This window comes from Molossus molossus, unplaced genomic scaffold (genome assembly GCF_014108415.1).
Source record: "Molossus molossus isolate mMolMol1 unplaced genomic scaffold, mMolMol1.p scaffold_m16_p_13, whole genome shotgun sequence".
Lineage (NCBI taxonomy): Eukaryota > Metazoa > Chordata > Mammalia > Chiroptera > Molossidae > Molossus > Molossus molossus.
Genome location: NW_023425348.1, coordinates 85,101,603 through 85,120,254, shown reverse-complemented (window position 1 = coordinate 85,120,254; position 18,652 = coordinate 85,101,603). Strand labels below are relative to the sequence as shown.

The 18,652-nt window shown below is 47.5% G+C and overlaps 1 protein-coding gene across 1 annotated transcript; it reads right to left on the bottom strand.

Annotated features, from left to right (window-relative positions):
* Nucleotides 1–12,084: 12,084 nt before the first annotated feature.
* LRRC55 (leucine rich repeat containing 55) lies at nt 12,085–17,053 on the bottom strand. Its single transcript, XM_036260122.1, has 2 exons — nt 16,249–17,053; nt 12,085–12,320 (listed from the first exon to the last, which is right to left on the bottom strand). The coding sequence occupies exons 1-2, from the start codon at nt 16,988–16,990 to the stop codon at nt 12,085–12,087; spliced, it is 978 nt and encodes a 325-aa protein (XP_036116015.1). The 5' UTR covers nt 16,991–17,053.
* Nucleotides 17,054–18,652: the final 1,599 nt, after the last annotated feature.

Here is an 18,652-nt window from a genome sequence, read left to right as displayed (position 1 = left end):
AAACATCTTGATGAAGCGACACGGGGTACACAGCAGGTGCGCTTATCAGTGCCCAGGTCTGCGTCCCCAAGGTCCCCTGGGAGCTCTCGCTCCGAGGCTGGTGATTCTGTTCTGTCCAGCTTCGCGGTCCCCTGAGATCCGTTCTCTACTGCAACGGCTAGTTCTTCTTTTAGTGGCTTTATTATTGATTTAACATTTGCTGGAAGTAATATTTAGAAGCTGCCTTTGTTTCTAAGGAAGGTTTTGCTTCTCCCTAATCTATTCATCAGAATAGTGACCGGACCGATGTTCTCTTCCTTGTATGTCACGGGCTCTGTGTCTGCCTCTGTACTGGAAGCTCAATGTTCTCCCACTACTGTGGAGTGGCATGGGATTTTATTTATTTATTTATTTTTATCCTCACCCGAGGACATTTTTCCATTTTTTGTTCAGGTAGAGTGGGAGGGAGAGAGAGGAACAGAGAGAGAGAGAGAAACATCAATGTGAAAGGAACACATTGAGTGGCTGCCACCCGCACAACCGACCAGGGCCGGGGACAAACTGCAACCGAGGTACGCGCCCTTAGCGGGAACCGAACCCGGGTCTCTCAGGACCGCAGGCAGGCGCTCTAACCGCTGAGCCAAACCGGCCAGGGCGTGGCATAGGATTTTAAATGATCGGCAGTGGTCACATACTACTTTGTGTCTGTGTTATGAGGGACTTTTCTGTTGGGGGAAAACATGCCACCATGATCCATTTCTCTGTAACAATGACATTTTGCAGCCGTAGCTTAGGACGTCGATTCTCTTCAAGTCCGGCAGGAGAAGGGTCATAATCTTCTCCCCTTTATTCATTTTTGTCGTCCTTGCCAAAACTCTTTTAATGCTCACACCTTTACAGTCTTGTGCCCTGGCATTTCCTGAAGGGGAGGAGAGTGATATACATTTCCTGTGGTGTTTCCCTGGGAAGGTAAGGAACTAGAACTGGGGATTTCACCTGTTCCGTGTTTTGGCCAATGTAGTCACTCTAGAATGATGATATTATTTCTAATAATAAAAAAGAGCACTAGTTACTTTTTGTGGTTGATTTCTTACTCTGTGCCAAGAGCTATTCTAAGCTCATTAATAAGGAGTAAATCATCGAATCTCTAGTGCTACAACTGTGAGAGAGGTAGCAGCGTCATTATGCAGAGGACGGAATGTCAGTGAAATACTGAGTAACTTGTCTAGTTCTCAGTAGCAACAGCAGGACTTGAACTTGGGTGGTGTATCCTCACTACGCAGCTTGCCTCTGGGGTGGAATGGTCACTGTGGGGTTCAGCCTTATGCTGCTTTCCCTCATAGACTAGTGTTTCAGTTGTATATTGTTGCATAACAAATAGCCTCTACATAGAGGCTTAAAACAATACATTTGTTGTATTGAAAGAGAAACTGAGGCATATTAAAATGTAAAGGTTTATTTGGGCAAACACTGAAATGAGGCAGTGTCCAACCAGAGGTGGTTGGGAACACTCTTCCCACGGGAGCCAGGGGCAAGAGTTCCAGGATAAGGCGCAGGGCAAACACGGAAACTATTTGCTTGGGGAAGCCTGAGCGGTTGGCTTATTCGGGAAAGGCTAGCTGGCCGTTTGAGACCTGGTTTTCCTCAGGTTTTGAGTTCTTGGCTCTGAGGCATCTACAGGCCTAGGTTTTGGTTTGCTGATATAGGCTATAGGCACTAAAGCCCCCTTAGCCTAAAGGCCTTCTTGTTTAAGTAATTTAGCAGTCGTCAGCCCTGTAATGAAGCTAGACACTTCTTTTATTGCTCCTGCTTGGATCTTCCCTGGGCCTGTGGTCAGAGGGTGGCTGGGGCTGAAATGTTCAAGACAGAGGCACTAATGTGTCTGGTGCCTGGAGGGGAGGGCTGCAAAGCAGGGCTCAGCTGGCACAAATGTCTGAGCCTCTTTCCTCTCCCCGTGGTTTCTGAATCCTCCATTTGTCTCCATGGATCAGGCTTAATCCGTGGGAGCTCAGGGTTCCCCAGAGCACAAACAGAGGCTGGCAGGCCCTCTCGAGGACGAGCCCTGGAGCGGGCACCCTTCTGCTGCCGTCCTCTGGGTAACGCGAACCACAAGGCCAGCCCAGACTCAGTGTGAGAGGACCCCTCGAGGGCATCAATATTGGAGGCATGGTTTACTTAGTCCCACGACTGGGGACCAGCTGTCACAGCTGGCCAGCCTGACCTCTCTGGTGTGTGATGGCGGTTCAGCACACTGGGTCTGGAGGACAGATGTGAATGAAAGCCCCGGCTTGGTCACATTTCAGCTGCGTGATGTTAGATGCGTTCCTTCATCATCTCTCAGCTTTCCGTTCTTTGCCTGTAAAGAGGGACGCTAGTTGCTATCACTAATTGAATGTCATTCTGTACCAGGCACCACCCTAAGTACTTTATATACATGAACTCATTTAATTTTCTCAGAGACCCTATGAAGTGGCTGCCATTGTCCTTTCAAATTCACAGTCACAGAAATTCAGATACAAAGAGATGATGTCACCTGCCTGGCTGGGCACACGGCTGGCAAGCGGCAGCATTGGGATTTGAACCCAGGCACGGTGGCTTCCTAGTTCATGCCCTTTACTATGCATTGCAGTTCTCAATAGTAGCTATCTCCCTGGGCAACGTCAACGAGATGGGGCATAAAAGCCTTGGTGCAGCATGTGGTTAGGAATGGTCACAGTATCAGCATCATCCTGAGAGGCTCAGCTGGTCACTAGTCTCTCATTTCTTGGCTAAGATGAGTACAAGCAGTTCGTTCCCATTAAAAAAAACACGTGATTCTATGTAATACTCCCATTTCAAACATATTTGGGTTCATTTCAAATATAATTGGTTTCCTGGATTGTCGTCTGTCTGCAGCAGAGGGAAACTTACACTTTCCTTCTAGGAAATCACTTTAGGTGGATGCTCGCTGTCTGGCACATACATCACTGTGGAGACCAATCTGTTTGTACTCAGAAAACGCTGCTGATTCTCTAAGCTTTAACTCCCGTTCCTGAAGCTCCATTACTCGGTTTAAGAGCCACTGGGATCTCCAGAGAAATTCAGAGAATTTAAACCAGTGCTGTCTGTTTAGACTTTTCTACTCTTGTCTCTGGTCACTTAGGATTGGGCTGTTTCCTGTCATTATGAATCTTTGTTTATCTGCTTCCTCCCTCACCTTTCCAACTTACTCACCAGTGTTTTGTGACTTACTGATTGTCAGCCGTCTATTGGTTTTTTTTTTTTTGTCATAGGGAAAAACAAACAAACAACCTTTCTGCTACTTGGGTCTTGCATAGATATAGATAAAGTTAAAAAAAAAATAGGCATTTTTCTTGATTCCTCTTTTGTTCTCCCTCCTCATATTTACGGTATCAGCAAGTCCCACTGGTTCTGTCTCTAAAATATATCCTCAATTTGTCTCCTTTTCCCCCGCCGACCATGGAACCCACCGATTCAGAGACCCCCTCCCTGGTGTGCCAGCTTACACTGGTTCGCACCTATTGAACATTGTTCATAGGGCACCCAGAATGATCTTTGAAAATATAGTCAGATTATGTCATTCTCTTGCATGAAACTATCCACTGGTTTCTCATAGTATTTACATTCAATGTCACGTCCGACAGGGGCCCACAAAGGCCTACTGGCTCAGGGCTTACTTTTTCAACTTCATCCCCCACCCCTCTTCCTGCTGTATTTATAGAGCACTATCTGGAACTACTCATTACTCTTTCCCCCTATCCCCATTCCCACCCTGTTTAGAAAGTAGGCACCACGGGGTTGGGACTTCATCTTATTGTATCCATGTTACCCAAACTTGGAACAGGTGCCCAGCACATGGAGTTGTGTGATCAGTATTTTTGAATGAATGAAGGCATAAACTGCTCCATTATACAGGAGTATAATCTTGGATCAGCTAAGATTCCTATACCAACTATTTCCATAGCTTTGGCTTTTAATTTATGTACATAGAGCTCTCTTTTGAATACTGGCTTGACAATAGGAGAAGAATCCTAAAAGTTGTAAAAATCAGCCACATTATTATGTATTTTCTAGAACTTCATGCTGTGTGTTCCTGAATGACTCCGTGAGCTATGCGTGAAACTGGGGGTGGGCTGGGGAGGGGGAGGTGGGGACCCACTTTATAATACTATGTTTTCCATAGCTCTGTCATAGTGACCTTATAATCTCTGACCTCCATGGTGAGTGTTTTGGGGGTAATGGTCAGTGACATAATATACCCAACATTTTCTCCTTAGATAGCTTCTCAACCTCTTTGCATGGGCAATAACTCTGTCCCATTAATTCCTCTTATCTCTCCAATGGCAGCAGTGATTTAGGGTAAACATTCTGAATTCTGAATGACACAGGTAGTATTTTTTCTTAGTTTCCTTACCTTTCACCACAATGACCATTTTCAACAAGGAGGTTCATCTGCTTCATGAAGTTCATGTTGCATTATTGTTTGTGTGCTTCAAACATTTTGGTCTTATCCCAAATTAATCCAACGCAGTTTTCTGATGTTTGAAAGTAGTTTGAAAGTAGAAATGAAAAGGAAGAGAGAGAAAGTAAAAAAAAATTGGAGCATTTAAAAAATTGAAAAAGCTACTTCTAGAACTAAATGATAAGAGATAACATTGGAAAGGGAGACTGTTTATAGACTTACATGATTAGAGATAAAACTGAAAAATTCTTTGAGAACAAGACCCACTAAAATTTTTCAGTTAAAGTGTCGTAGCCAAGTGGAAACAAATAAGAATAAGAATGTGGCTTCCTTTCTATTATTTAAGATAATTGCAAGATTGTCATTAAGGAAGAAGGCACCAGGGAAGAAAAAGGAAGGAATCTAGCTAGGCTTGAAAACACTTCTTAGAACTTTGTGTGTGCACTGAAACATGGAACTTAGTGGAAGGAAATCGAATAAAAGTCTACCATGTTTTTAAGGGAGGTGAATTGCTAAGAAAACATAAACCTGGATTCAACAAGCTTTTGACTATTGAGACCTAAAACAAACTTCAGGCCAGCATACTTCACCAGCAGGTGTCTGGCTGAAGAAGATGGGCAACCCTCAAAGAGTGCATGCTCCCTTATCCCCTCTTTAGATATGGCCATGGTGGATAACGGAAAAGGGAGATCTTCCAATACAGAAGAGTCAGAGGTGAAAGAGAATGAAAAAAAAAAAAAAAAAAAAAGAGTTCTTATTAGAAAGCAGAATCAAGGTCTAAAAAAGGAACTTGGTCTGAAACCTTTATAACGCTCTCTCACAATTTCAGAATTGCTATGGACCATGACAGCTGTGTGCCTTTGTTTTCCTCTTTTCTAAACAAGGGTTTTAATTTGCTGTTACTCTGTTCTTGTGACACCATTGTATATTGGTATGTGTGAGTGGGTGGGTGGTAACTTTCCTTTTTAGCTCATAGGTCACTGGACCACAAGGAGGATATTTAATGAAGAATCATCAGTGATTTTGAGCTTTGAGCTGGATGAGGTTGGTTACAGGATAAGGTAAATATGGGAGGAAGATGGAAAAAGGTATTTGGTGACTAATAGAGTAGAGAGATTGGTGGGATTTATTAAACCCTGTTTTCTTTGCCTTCTAGGTACATGTAGTCTCTTCCCTAAAAGTTAAATGGAGCCATGGGACTGAGTTATGACTTGAATTGATGTGTTATATTTCTATTCCAGAGTAGGCCCTCAAAAATCTCCCTCAAGGTCCTCCACATTGCATAGGATCCTGTGGAGGGCTGTGTGGTGTCAGGGATGGCAAAGACATTAGATAGAAGGGACGAGAGCCCCTGTAAAACCTTGTGGAGCAGAACCTTTGAAATTCATTAAAATGTGACATGAGCAGGATATAAGCCTGTATTATTTTATTTTATTTTTATTTATTTTTTCAGATAAAGTGGAAGGGAGGGAGGGAGGAGGAGAGAGAGAGAGAGAGCGAGAGAGAGAGAGAGAGAGAGCGCGAGAGAGAAACATCGATGTGTGAGAGACACATCAGTTGGTTGCCTCCCACACAACTCTGACCAGAATACCAGAGTCAGGGATTGAACCACAACTGAAGTATGTGCCCTTGACTGGAATCAAATCTGCCACTCTTTGGTCTGCAGACTGATGCTCTGAGCCAAAAATCACTACCACTGAGCCAAACTGACCAGGGAGAGCCTTTATTATTTTAGATAATCCAGTAAACAAACCTTTATTCTGTTGAGATTTTGGGATCACCTCTTATCACAATTAGCCTGCATTGACCAATGCAGTAATCAAAGCTATAGGCAATGAAACATGCAGGAAATGTGTTGCTTTTACCTATTATCCTCCAATTTGTTTTCACCAGTTGCAGAGAACCTCTGTGGCTAAAGCTTACTTCTGACTGAGATTGTATTTTCTTTACTGTCTCATATTCTTCTTGTCCCCTGAAATCAATTAGTATTATTGAGTGTTTAACCACTATCTACTACTTACTAACTGTGTGGCTTTTGGCACATATTAACCTGTTTGAACCTCAGTTCCCTAATCTGTAAATGGGTGTAATAATAGTTCCTATTTTGGGTTATTGTGAGAATTAAGTGAATTAATCCACATATAGTGGTTAGCACAGCATCTGGCACATACTACATATTCAGTAAATATTATATCATCATCATCATCATCATCATCATCATCATCATCATCATCAGTTAATAGGTATGTGCCTGGCACTCAGGACAGCACTCACTGTTTGAGACATACAAATTCTGGACTTCTGTGAGCAGCACTTCATTAAGTACTTAATTTTAAGAGAAAGGCTTTGTCTCCCTCCCATCTGCTACAGAAAACACTGGTCATAGTTGGGCATGTTCTTTCTGTCTGAGTGTTTTGAGTCAGTACCTGAGTTCTCTTTAGTGGCTTTACTCTGAGTGTAGTATTTGTCTGTACCCTGTGGTAACAGGAATGTGAGGAATAGAAGGAGATTCAAGTATGCATTGGTGGGAGGAGCCACTTCTTGCTTAGCACCACCACTTCCTGCCTGGATCTACTTCCTGCTTAGGGGCACTTCTTATTTATTTATTTTAAATTTTTTTTCACCTGAGGATATTTTTTCATTGATTTTAGAGAGAAAGGAAGGGGTGAGAGAGAGAGAGAGAGAGAGAGAGAGAGAGAGAGAGAGAGACACTGATGTGAGAGAGAAACATCAATCTGTTGTCTTCCATATGCCCTCTGACCACGGGTCAAACCTACAACCTAGGAAAGTGCCCTGACTGGAATTGAGCTTGCAAACTTTCAGTGCTAGGGATGCACTCCAACCAACTGAGCCACCCAACCAGGGGAGCCACGTCCTCTTTAGCACACTGGGATACCATGATTGCCACTGGACACTCGGCTGTCTCTGTTCCCAAGGTACACAACTCAGCCATCTCAGTTCCAGTGGTATGTAAGCATCACTTGCAAGACTCAAGAGGTTTAGCTTCCCTTCCCTTTCTTTTATTTTATGAGAACAGAGACTGAAACTATACCAGTGATGGTCTGGACCACCCCTACACCATCCATTTAGATGCCTGAACTAGTGTCCTTTTGCCCAGTTGGCTGGAGTGGGCCATCTCTCTGGCACACACTCCTTAATGATGCTAACTAGGCAGGCACACCCACTTCCCTTGGCATGTTTTACAGATGACCCAAGCTGCAAACACAAACATGTATAAGACATATGCTCTTTTCATTGTATAATTTTAGGCACCAAAATATGCCTACACATCGGGGTGTGTGCATACAGACACATGCATATTCTTTTTTGCCTGGTAGAAATATGCTTCCGTGATGTTCCTTCGACTCCCACACATGCCCCTCCATGGCTGGCACATCTCCTAATTATTCCCATCTTTTCCCTCCCCATAGACCTTTTGTGTGTGTATTTTGGCACACATCCTCTTGATTCTGCCTAGTTCCTTTCGCTCTCTCTTTCTTTCCCTGCCTCCCTCCCTCTCCCTCCTCTACACAACTCTTTAGAAAATTTGTTAAACTATACACTCTTTATTATTAATGTACATTTATGAAAAATTCTTCACAATTACAAAAGTGCATGGTTATAAAATCATCTCCATACAAAGGTTGGCATCTTCCCGTTCCCCACCCCTCCCTAGCCCTCCCCCCCAGACATCATCATTCCTCAGGACAGCACTCAGAAAAACTGGGCACTCTCTGGCTCCAGATCTCCCCACCCAGCGCTGTGGCAAACATGATGGTGATTTACACAGGACTTTGCAACTTGCTTCCTTTTCTTCCCTTTTTGCCTTCTTCTTGGGTGGGGAGAGCAGACAAGTTTCTCTAGCTTTGGGAGAAATGGACAAATGTGTTTCCTTATAGTCTTCGAGAGCTGGCAGAGATGCCAGAGCAATGCCAGCAAAGACATCTATCAGGAAAATAGGGCTGGTAAGTCTTTGCTGATGGTGGAAGAGAAATGCCTATGGTGGTCTGTGCTCAATACCATACACCAACCTCCTTGAAATGAGCCAGCAAACTCTATAGCAACTTTGGGGACTTACTTCTGCAGGGTTCCCTGGGAATCTCTATAGGAAGGGAGAAACAGCTGAGGGATTGTCTGAGGGTGATCAGAAGTAGCTGGTCCAGAGTGGTGTGGTGCAAATGTGGGATCTTTTCTAAAGAACAATGGCCAAGACCTTGACTATCACAGCATTGTTGGTTAACTAAAACTTTGATACCCCCAGGCCCAGCACGAAGGAAGCTTCTGTGATGAGGACAAATCTCTGAGGGGTAGGGAAGTAGTCAGGCTGTCATTAGTCTGCCTCCACCACATCTCTCTTTTTATAGATTCTGAACAGCTATTCCTATCTCAACTGTAATGGGATTTTATCTTAGTGTATCAAGCAATGCAATAAACAGATGGCTGAGTAGACGGCTGGATAACTGAACTCAAATTCCAGAGAGTTTGGCCCCATATCAGTAGATATCTAACATACACAAACCTCACAGACAGACACAGGGACTCAGAGATACCCAACACTTACATGTTAACTGATCTGGAAAACCTTAATGACACCTTGAATGACACCTTCTGGGATCACCATTGTGGGTTCTTGGTCAGCAGCACTGAGGAAGCAGTTTCAATCAGACTGCTCAGTTCCCTCTAGAAAGCCTGCTTCTGACAGCCTGCACAAGACGCTGGGGGTGGAGGGTGGGAGAGACACAGAATTCCTTGCAGGAGGGACGATTCCTCATTGTGCTTTAGTTAACTGGGGACCTTCTAGCAGCTGGAGAAGCTTCTGTTCTCTAAAAGCCACGTATCTCACTCAGAAAGAGTTGCCACTAGTGGGGACTAACTAGTCTCATTAGAAAGAACGTTTGATCTCAAGGGGCATTTGGTATCTTGTTTGGTTCTAGTTCTATGCAAAAAAAAAAAAAAAAAAAGAACACATATCTTAAAATATATTAACTAGATTTCAACAAACAAGAGTGTCTAAGAGATTATCATAGATATATAAAGTGTTCTTCTATGAAGGCTTCACTATTTGTATCAAGGTTATTATTTCTACAGGTTCCTCCCCGAATACCTTAGGCTGTCAGGTTGACTGGTGGAGAGCAGTCCCAGGACATAGGGGAAGCAGAGAGCGGGCACAGTTCTGCTCCAGATGTTACAAGAACAGGGCATCTTGAGTGACATTCAGGGGCCACAAGGTTCAAATACCCCAGGTCTAGCAAAGTTTCTGGACACTCTTTTGGTTGACTAGCTCAGGGAGGATGAGTAAGGGAAGACTTCTTGGAAGATGATATGTTTCTCCTTCATTCCTTCAGGCCTGCTGGGAAGAGGGGATGATGCAAGCCTGTTGGAGTTGGGGGCAAGGTAGGAAGCCCCTGTTTTAATTCCTATCCCAGCCAGCCTTGGCAACATGCCTTAAACTCTCCCCCTATCGTGCAGATATTCTCACCCTCAGCTTTCTGACACCCTTTGTATCTTTTGCAACACAACACAGCAGGGCTCCAGTAGAAGGGGTTAATACAGCTTTCTCTCCAATTTCCAAAACTTCTTATTTTTCAAATGGTCACCATTTCTAATGCATTATTTACACTTCACAAGGAAGGTGACCCTTATTCAGGTGTTGTCTGTGCTACTTCTAAGTTTCAGAGGCTGTGATTTGCCCTGTTGTGAGCATATCTAAACCTGTACAGCCACTGGGTTTTTACTGCCCTTTGTTTACTGATCTGCTAAGAAGTTCATGGCTGCTGAATTCTAGGGCTCCACTACCCAGCCTCCCGGGCATTCTCTTCCCAAGCACCTGGGACAGCACTGGAAAGAGAGCTAAGTTGGAGCTGAGTCTGAACCCTGCCGCTTAGGCAAGTCACACCCACTCTTGAGTCTCTCTCTCTATTATTATTATTTTTTAATCTGTAAAAGAGGAGTAATGATGTTTGGTTTGCCTGCCACACAAGGTTGTGAAAGGCAGGGAGAATGCAGCCAAAGCACTTCAGGAACTGTCCAGTGCTGAACAAATGTAGGGAAGACGACGAAGCCGATGATGACAGTGATCATGAAGATGACAACGAAGATAATTGTGCTTTGCACATGAAGATACTTGATTTTTAAGTGACTGATTAGACATGGTTTCCCTGAATGGAGCTACCTATCATCTTCCTTCTAGAGTTTTTCTGGATAACCTCGGGTAAGATACTCAGTCAGCTCTCTACAATGAATTCATCTGTAAAATGGGAATAATAAGACCACCAGGCAGTGTTGCTGTGAGAACTGACATAAATGAGTCAATCGATGTAGAAGTGCCCAGAAGAAGTGCCTGGCTCTTATTAGGAGCTTCATCAGCATGACTTAACTTTGAATTTATATAACTTTTGGGGGAACTATGATGTTCCCCTACTTGAATGGAGTAGCTGAAAGAGCACAGACTTATTTTGCTCCTAGTATCACATGACCTTGATCTCTCTGGGCTTTGCTTGCTCATCTGTAAAATGGGAACTACAATGCTCACCTTAAAAGACTGTTATGCGTATTAAAGGAAATGGTCTGTGGAGAGTTTATCACAGTGCCCAACACTGGCAAGTGCTTGGTAATTAACAGCTCTCTCACCCTTATGCTTAAGTGAGTGAGTTGCTTAGAAGAAAGAGCAAATCCTCCTATTATCACAACAGTGGTGGCCTTCTCCTTCAAGTCTTGTACTGCCATGGTACAGGGATGCAACCCACCCACAGTGTACTTTCCTGGTGACATCCCTTGGCATGAGCAGTGGCAAGAACAGTCATGAGGTTAGGAGTCCCAGAGTGCCAGGACTCTGATGCCCCATTCCCGGGCCTCCTGCTTCTTTCTTCTGAAGTCAAAGCTGGAGTGAGAGGCAGAAGACACAGGTGGGAAAAAGGGTACCGAAGGTGTCTGTCCTCAGCTGGCTACCTGGGACTTTGCCAGCAGGCTACAACTGGTGATCTAGTGTGAAGGGCAGTCACTGGGAGGTGGTCTCACCTGCTTGCTGCTGGTAAAAGGTAGCCAAGGGGCTGGCATGGGGGCATCTCACTCTCTGGAGGCAATGGTTGATAGTTCCACGTGCTGACAGATTGGATGTCAGAGGGCACATTTTGGTCCTGTGGCCCTCCCCTTCTGTACACCGAGGTCCCAGGGATTGCTCAATGTACCACACATATCTTAGCCTCTGTCATTGGTGTATGTCCACCTTTCTTTGTCTACTTGACAAAGTGGATGGTTTTTAATGACCCAGCTCATGGATCACCTTCACACTTGATCTTCTCTTGGACTTTTTGAGGCACAGTTGACGACCCCTCCTCTGGGCTTCTGTAGCTATGTGCTCAGAATACCAACAGTCTGTCTTAAAGGGAACAGTTTTTGAATCTCTCCTCTACCAGACGGCAGTGCCTGGAGGGCAGGGAGTAAGTGAATTCATCTACCACTGCCAGTTCCTAGCACAGTGTCCGGCCCACAATAGAAGCTCACTCAAAAGTAGTTTTCTGACATTGCTTGAGCTATGACAGAGGTGGGCAGGGCACCATGAGGCCTGAGTAGGCAGCCAGGAAGGGTGTCTGGTGTCAACAGCAGTGGTCGTTGGTAGCAAGGAGAGAGGCCAGGCACCCACGTCAAATCTCTTCCTCTTCGTTGGCTTTGCTCCAACGGTGGCAGCAGTTGGCTGTGATGCCCAGGAGGAAGTTGGTGGCCACAGATGCGATGGAGACCACGAAGCCCACGAACGCGATGAAGAGGTAATCATCTAGGGTCAAGGTCAGGTGGCAGGCCTTGAAGCTCTCCTCAGTGAGGGAGAAGAGTGGGGCACCCTCAACTTCAGGGGGGCCTCGGCACTCAGCCAGCTGAGAATCTGTAACACAGAATCCAGGAAGGGTGAGAGGCCTGGGGAGACAGAATGAAATGGAGAGTCCCCCACCCCACCCAGGAGAAGGTGAGTTTCTTTTGTACCAAAAGTTTTACTTATCTTTTTTAATCCCCTCAACAGCCCTCAAGGCAAATTTTTTTGCACCTATTTTTATAAATGTGGAGATCACTGTTGGGAGAATTGAGTAAGTTGCCTAAAGTTCAACAGCCACTACTAACGATAGAACTAGGGCTTTCATGGGCTACCATGATCTCGTCCAACAGCCTTCCAACTGGTCTCACAGCTTCTGCCCCTGAACTATCTCATCAGAACTGGCTGAGCGACCCATTCAAACCTGATGCCCTGTCATCTCACTCTCTGCTTTTTATCTTCCCACAGAAGGAAAGCCAAGGTCCTCACCAGGGGCTGCAAGGACTTCTCCCCATTTTTTCCACTCTGCTCCTTGGTCACTCTGTTTCATCCATTCATACCTCCTCGTCATTATTCCAGCACCTGAGCATGTCCCATCTGGGGTAGGGACATGTGAGGGTGTCCCCTTGTGAGGAAGCTTCTCCTCTGGATCTCTGCATAGCTTGGTCCCTCACTTCCTTTGGGACTCTGCTCAAATATCACCTTATTGGGGAGGCCTTCCCTTATAATGCTGTATAAAATAGTAACATCTACTTCACCTTTCTCTAGGCATTTTCTATTTTACCTTCTCTGCTTAATTTTTCTCGCCAGTATTTACCATTGTCGGACAGCTGGTTTATTATCTATCTCCGCCACCTTGAATATAAGCATGTCTCATAGTATTCTTAGCATCAGAACCATGTCCTGTCCATGTTAATGCCCAATGAATCTTCATTAAATGAACATGTGAATAAATAATTTCATCTAACAGAAAAATAACTCTGCATTGGGTCTTTCTCCTTCCCCATGTGGTTTTTTCAGATACACAAAGTGTACGCTTCAGAGTATGGGCTCTGGAGCTATTGGCTTGTGTTCAAATCCTCTCTTTACCCCTCCCTAGTTGTGTGATTGAGGGTAAGTCATTTAAACCCTCTGTGCCTTGGCATCTTCCTCTGTAAAATGAGGATAATAACAGTATCTACCTCAGAAGGTTGTTGTGAGGAATCAATGAGTCAACACATATAAATGATATGTTCTTGGTATATAGAAAAATACTAAGTGTGTGCTTTTGTTATTATCCTATTTTGGTCTCTCTGGACAAGCCAGAGGGGGTCATATTCTGCACACAGATCTCTGTAGAAGAGGACTTCTCCTTCGGTGGGTTCCATTCTCTCCATCACTGATGGTCCCACCTCATCCTTCCAGGGTCACGTGTACAAGTGCTTGATTACTGGCAACAGTTCCATCCTACGCTGCCCTGGGGGCAGAAGTGGCATGCAGCTAGCAGTTCTGCCATTCCTTTGTCCAGATTCATGATGCTCTCACCTTGGACAAGTCTTATTGTTATTATTTTATTTTCTTTGTTTGCCTTCTTGCTCTCATGAAGAGGGAACATATAAAAGGGGGAAAGAATCTAACCTAATTGTCTAACAGAGTCAATGTCAAGGAGTTTTCTAAATTATATGGTGCAAAATGCTTTTCTACTCATGCTGTTGGTTTTGAGGGCAAAGGATAAAATGATGGCTTTAGATGGACCCTTCTGGGAAATGGGTGAGCATCCGTCTCCTTAGAAATGGGGAGTCAGGTTCAGAAAAAGAATGCAACCTGTCCCCAACTCCATGTTGAAGAGACCCTGTAGGCTGTATGCACGGTACTCCAGACCCTGCCCAGGACAAGATTATTTGGAGTTGACCTGCAGGAGGCTTTCTCTTGCAACTGGAAGATGCTGAACTCCCAAGTCTACGGCGTGCCTGACTGGGGTGATGGTGACACAATGCAGAGCTGGGGAGTATGGAGACACTGAAGGCAATTGGTGTGGACCAGCTAGAGGAGGCTCTGAGGGCATGTGGCAGGACCCCACCAGAGTGCAGGATGGGAGCCTGGGGCTGACAAAACTTTGGTAAGTGAAGAGGTCAGTCTTGAAGTTAAGCTATATCCCAAGGGCACCCTTATGTTTCTCTGTGTTGGGATTTGTCTAAAACTTGTGGATAGTAGTTGCAATCCCAAGAAAAAGGGAGAAGCAGCAGAAAAAGACAAAGGGAAGAGGATTGCTTAGTCCCCCTACACTGGCGAGTTCTTTGCCCCCAAGAGGAACTGCCCTGAAGTGTGGTGTGGTACAAACTGTGTTCTGTGGAGGAGCAGGGAACCTGGTTTTTAGCTGTGGTATACTTGCTTTCGCGCTGTTGGTTTGTGGACAGTCACTTTCCCTTTCTGGAGCTCGGGTCCCCCATCTGTACTGACATGAGGCTGCACTGATGGGATCTTGCATCCTTCCGCTCCCCGGGAGTTTGAGCTTCTTTTGACGAGCAGTAGGGACCTCACAGATCCCAGAAAAGGAGGAGCCCAGGTGTGGTGGAAGCTTAGCGCCCCAGAGTGCCCCTTCTGTCCCTAGTGCACAGGAGAGGGGAGGAGATGCAGCTTGCCAAGGTTGAGCAGGTAGGAAGATTGCTCCATGTAGCCTCCCCCTCAGGTCCCCTACCATCGCTCCATCTCAGTCCCCAGCTATCTTGGTCCCAGAGAACATCCTCCCACCACTCTGTGGAAACATGGGAATCGTGACCCACAGCCCTCCCCCTCACCCAAGTTATTTTGGTCCGGGACTGCCCACTCAGTCCTCCTCTCCCTCCTACCTCGTTCATCATCACTTCTGAACATATTCTGCGCCCAGGCTCTGGGAAATCCCCTGGGATAGTGCCCTCAGCTATTCCTGTCATTCTTCTGCAGGGGGCTTGTGTCATAGCTCAGTGCCACCACCGAAGAGCTGGTGATGGGGGCCACGCTGAACACTGCCTGCCTCTAGACCAGGTTCGGACACTAGTGGGTGTGTCCAGGGCCCATCAAACCTGCGTGATTCAGGTTCCTTCAGTCCCCAATCCACCCCCAGCTGGGATTGGTTGGTTAAATCATCACACCCCAGTTTCTCCTCTCAACTCTTCATACCATGCTTAAATCTGGCAGGATGCTGCAGAGACCCTTTGGCCAGTCCAGAACTCAGGCTCTGACTCTTCTTGTCAGACTAGAACCTGACACTTCAGGATACAGCCAGAGGGCAGCCAGGCTGCAAAGGTTCAATTCCTGATTCCAACACTTAGCAGCGCTGTGACTTTGGGCAAGCGACTGAACCTCTCTGTGCTCCGGTTTTCCCCTCTATAGAGGGGGGGAAGCTCACTAGGGTTCATGTGAGGATGAGATAAGCTAAGATATATAATACACTTAAAACAGAGTGTGGCAGTAAGTACTAAAACAAATAGAGTGAGCCATTTTTATTTCTGCCAGACTTGTCAGCACTAGAGCACGTAAGAAGCAGTCTGATGGAGCAGAATGGGGCTTAGAAGACAGACACACTCGAGTTTTATCTATGGCGCCACCAGCTTCTAAATGAGTAATACTGGGCTACTGCTTTCACGGTTATAAATCTCAGTTTCTTCACCTGGAAAATGGGGGTGATAAAAGCGGGGGTTGATAAAAGCATGCTCGCCAAGTTCTTGGTCACGTGAAAACTATACACACGGTGTATTATTAGCTCTTCTTACTTGTTTACTGTCTGTCTGCCTCATTAGGTCATCAGTGCCACAGAGGCAAGGGCGGCCTCTGTTTGACTGGTGAATGGGTACCCGTGCCCAGTCTGCAAAGCAAGGACTACGAATACTTGCGGAGTGAAAAAGCCCTGCACAGAGAGGCGAGCACAAATCAAGGCACACAGTACGGGCTCAAGATCTGTAAGTCCTCCCTTCGTAGGAGCCTTTCCTCTTAGTGAGGCCAGAACCCTCCTTTCCCAGGCCCCCAGTCCTGCGCCCTCCCCTACCTGAGGTACAGCGCTGGACTCGGTTCCGCAGCCACTTCAGCAGGGGCTCCATGGTGCAGCCACACACCCAGGGATTGCCGCCAATCTGCAGGGTCACCAGCCCCGGCAGGCCCTCGAGGGCCTCGAGGCTGAGGAAGGCCAGGCCCCCGAAGCTGAGGTCCAGGTCTCGGAGCTGCAGCAGCCCCTGGAAGGCCCGCGGGTGCACCCTGCGCAGCCAGGGGTTGTGGCTCAGGTCGATGTGCACCAGGCCGTGGGCTTCCTGGAACATGTCGGCCGGCACGTGGCTGAGGTTGTTGTAGCTCAGATCCAGGTGTGCCAAGCGCTTGGCATGGAGGAAGAGGCCCGGGGGCAGCTCGGTCAAGGAGTTGTTGCGCAAATCCAGCACCCTGAGCTCCATGTAGCACGTGAGGTAGCCAGGCGGGACGGCGGTGATGCGGTTGTGGGCCAGGCTGAGGTTGCGCGTGTCCATTGGCAGGTCTGGGGGCACGGAGAATAGCCTTTGGCTGCTGCAGTCCACCACCTGGTTATGGCATGTACACAGGACCGGGCAGCTGGTGCCCGCGTCCGAGTGCATCACCCCAGCTGCCAAGAGGAGGGAGACCAGGAGCATGGTTGGATGGGGGGGCCCAGGCCAGGGCAACTGGGACCAGGTGTCTCCCATCTTAGGCAGCTGGCAACGGCAGTGCTGAATGGAGGCCATCGGGGCTGGGGCTGTGTCCTTGGAATCAGGAGTCAGTGGCATAGGGAAGCAGCTACTTCAGGGCCTAGAGCCACGGAGGGTGGGGCTTCTGAGCAGGGGAGTCATGGCTGAAGCCTTTCCCGAGAGCCTCTCAGTGCCAGAGGGCTCCCTAGGTGAGAGCCACAGGACGTCCCCTTTGGAGCCTAGGGGGCAATCATTCTGTTTGCGATCTCCCAGGGTCTGCAGAGATGATCACAACTTGAGAAAGGAAGCAGGGAGGATGGGGCGGGACCAGCTGCCAGCAGGTCCTGGAAGGGTCTCGGCAGATCTTTTGTGTCTCTCGCACCCATGACTGCTGGGGGCTTCCTCTCTGTTCTGTGCTGGAGAGGTGGGAGGGGAAATGAAGGACACGAAAGAGGCCTTTTAAAGGTCCTGGCATATCTAAAAACCCTGCCCCTGCCCCAAGTCTGGGGTCAGTGATCAGGAGGCCAGAGCTGCATCGGAATCTCCAGCATGTAAGGTCTCAGAGGCGATTCTTTTGGTGGCCCAGGGGGCTCGAGTCCAAGGGGGCCCTGGGGTGGGTGTTTTGGGCAGGGGGCCCAGGGTGAAGTGGATCTCCATGGGCCTCCGAAAGCCTGGGTCCTCAGCCTCAGTGTCTATTGAAATTCCCAGGGAGGGGAGGACCCCAAGTGGCACCCATTGTTTGCACTGCTGAGCTTGGAAAGAGTCATGTGTCCTGGAGGTGCAGGATGGGGGCGGTTAGGAGCTTGGGCGATGTCCCAGGCCAGCGCTTCTCAGCCGGCACTGTGTTCAGCAGGCAGAGGCAGAATTCCTTTTGGAAACAAGGAAAACACTCAGGCAGAGAAACAGTGCACTCTCCTCCCCGCTGTCCCTCTCCTCGGTCCTTTGCCCCTTTTCCCTCTTTGCCACAAAGTTCTGTGCACTCTCTGTGTCTCAGGTGTGGCAATGGCTCTCAGGCCCTAACCTCACACGGTTGTCACTCAGCCTGCGGGCCCCTTCCTTCCGCCACCCTCCCGAGTCTGTCCTGGGCTGGATGCATTTTCTTATTCTCCTCAGAGCCCCACCCCCACCAGCACCAAATATCCCACCCTTGAATAACTCTCAGGAAAAAAAGGAAAAAACACTCTGGAAGATTGCAAACCTCTTTCAGACCCTCTTAGCTCCCCCTCCCCTCCTTACACACACACACACACACCACACACACACACTGTTCTCCTGTGACTCCAACACACGCGCCCTGCCCTGCGCTCACACCTCCCCAGTTTTTTCTCCAGCTTCCCTCTGCACACACTCCGGCAGAGCCCCCTCCCAGCCTGTCCCCACCATCTTTCACCCCCAGGGCACACCCCTAATCCCAGCATCCTTTCCCCCACACACCCCACTCTCCCTCAGCCCCGAAGCTTGAGCCCACACCCACAGTCGGTCAGGCAGAGGGACAGGTGGCTGACACACCCGGTGGCTCACCCTGCCCTCCACCCTGCACCCCCCCTTCCGGGCCCCTGGATTCTCCGGTGCCCACCTGCTGTCCTCACTTGTCCTCCCCACATCCCCTCCCCTGACACTGCTCCTGACACTGCTCCTCTCACGATTCCAGCCTCAATCCCACCCACTGGGAAATCACCCCAGCTCCCCTCATTTTCTGAACCCCAAAGTCTCTGCCTGCACTCCCACAGGCCCTTGGGAGCTCACTTACTCTGTTCCAAG

Excerpts from the sequence above, each read along its gene's own strand:
- LRRC55 (XM_036260122.1), bottom strand. The coding sequence starts at position 16,990 with ATGCCACTGACTCCTGATTCCAAGGACACAGCCCCAGCCCCGATGGCC. Across the intron at positions 12,321-16,248 it reads AGTCCAGCGCTGTACCTCAG|ATTCTCAGCTGGCTGAGTGC; the intron begins GTAGGGGAGGGC and ends TCTGTGTTACAG.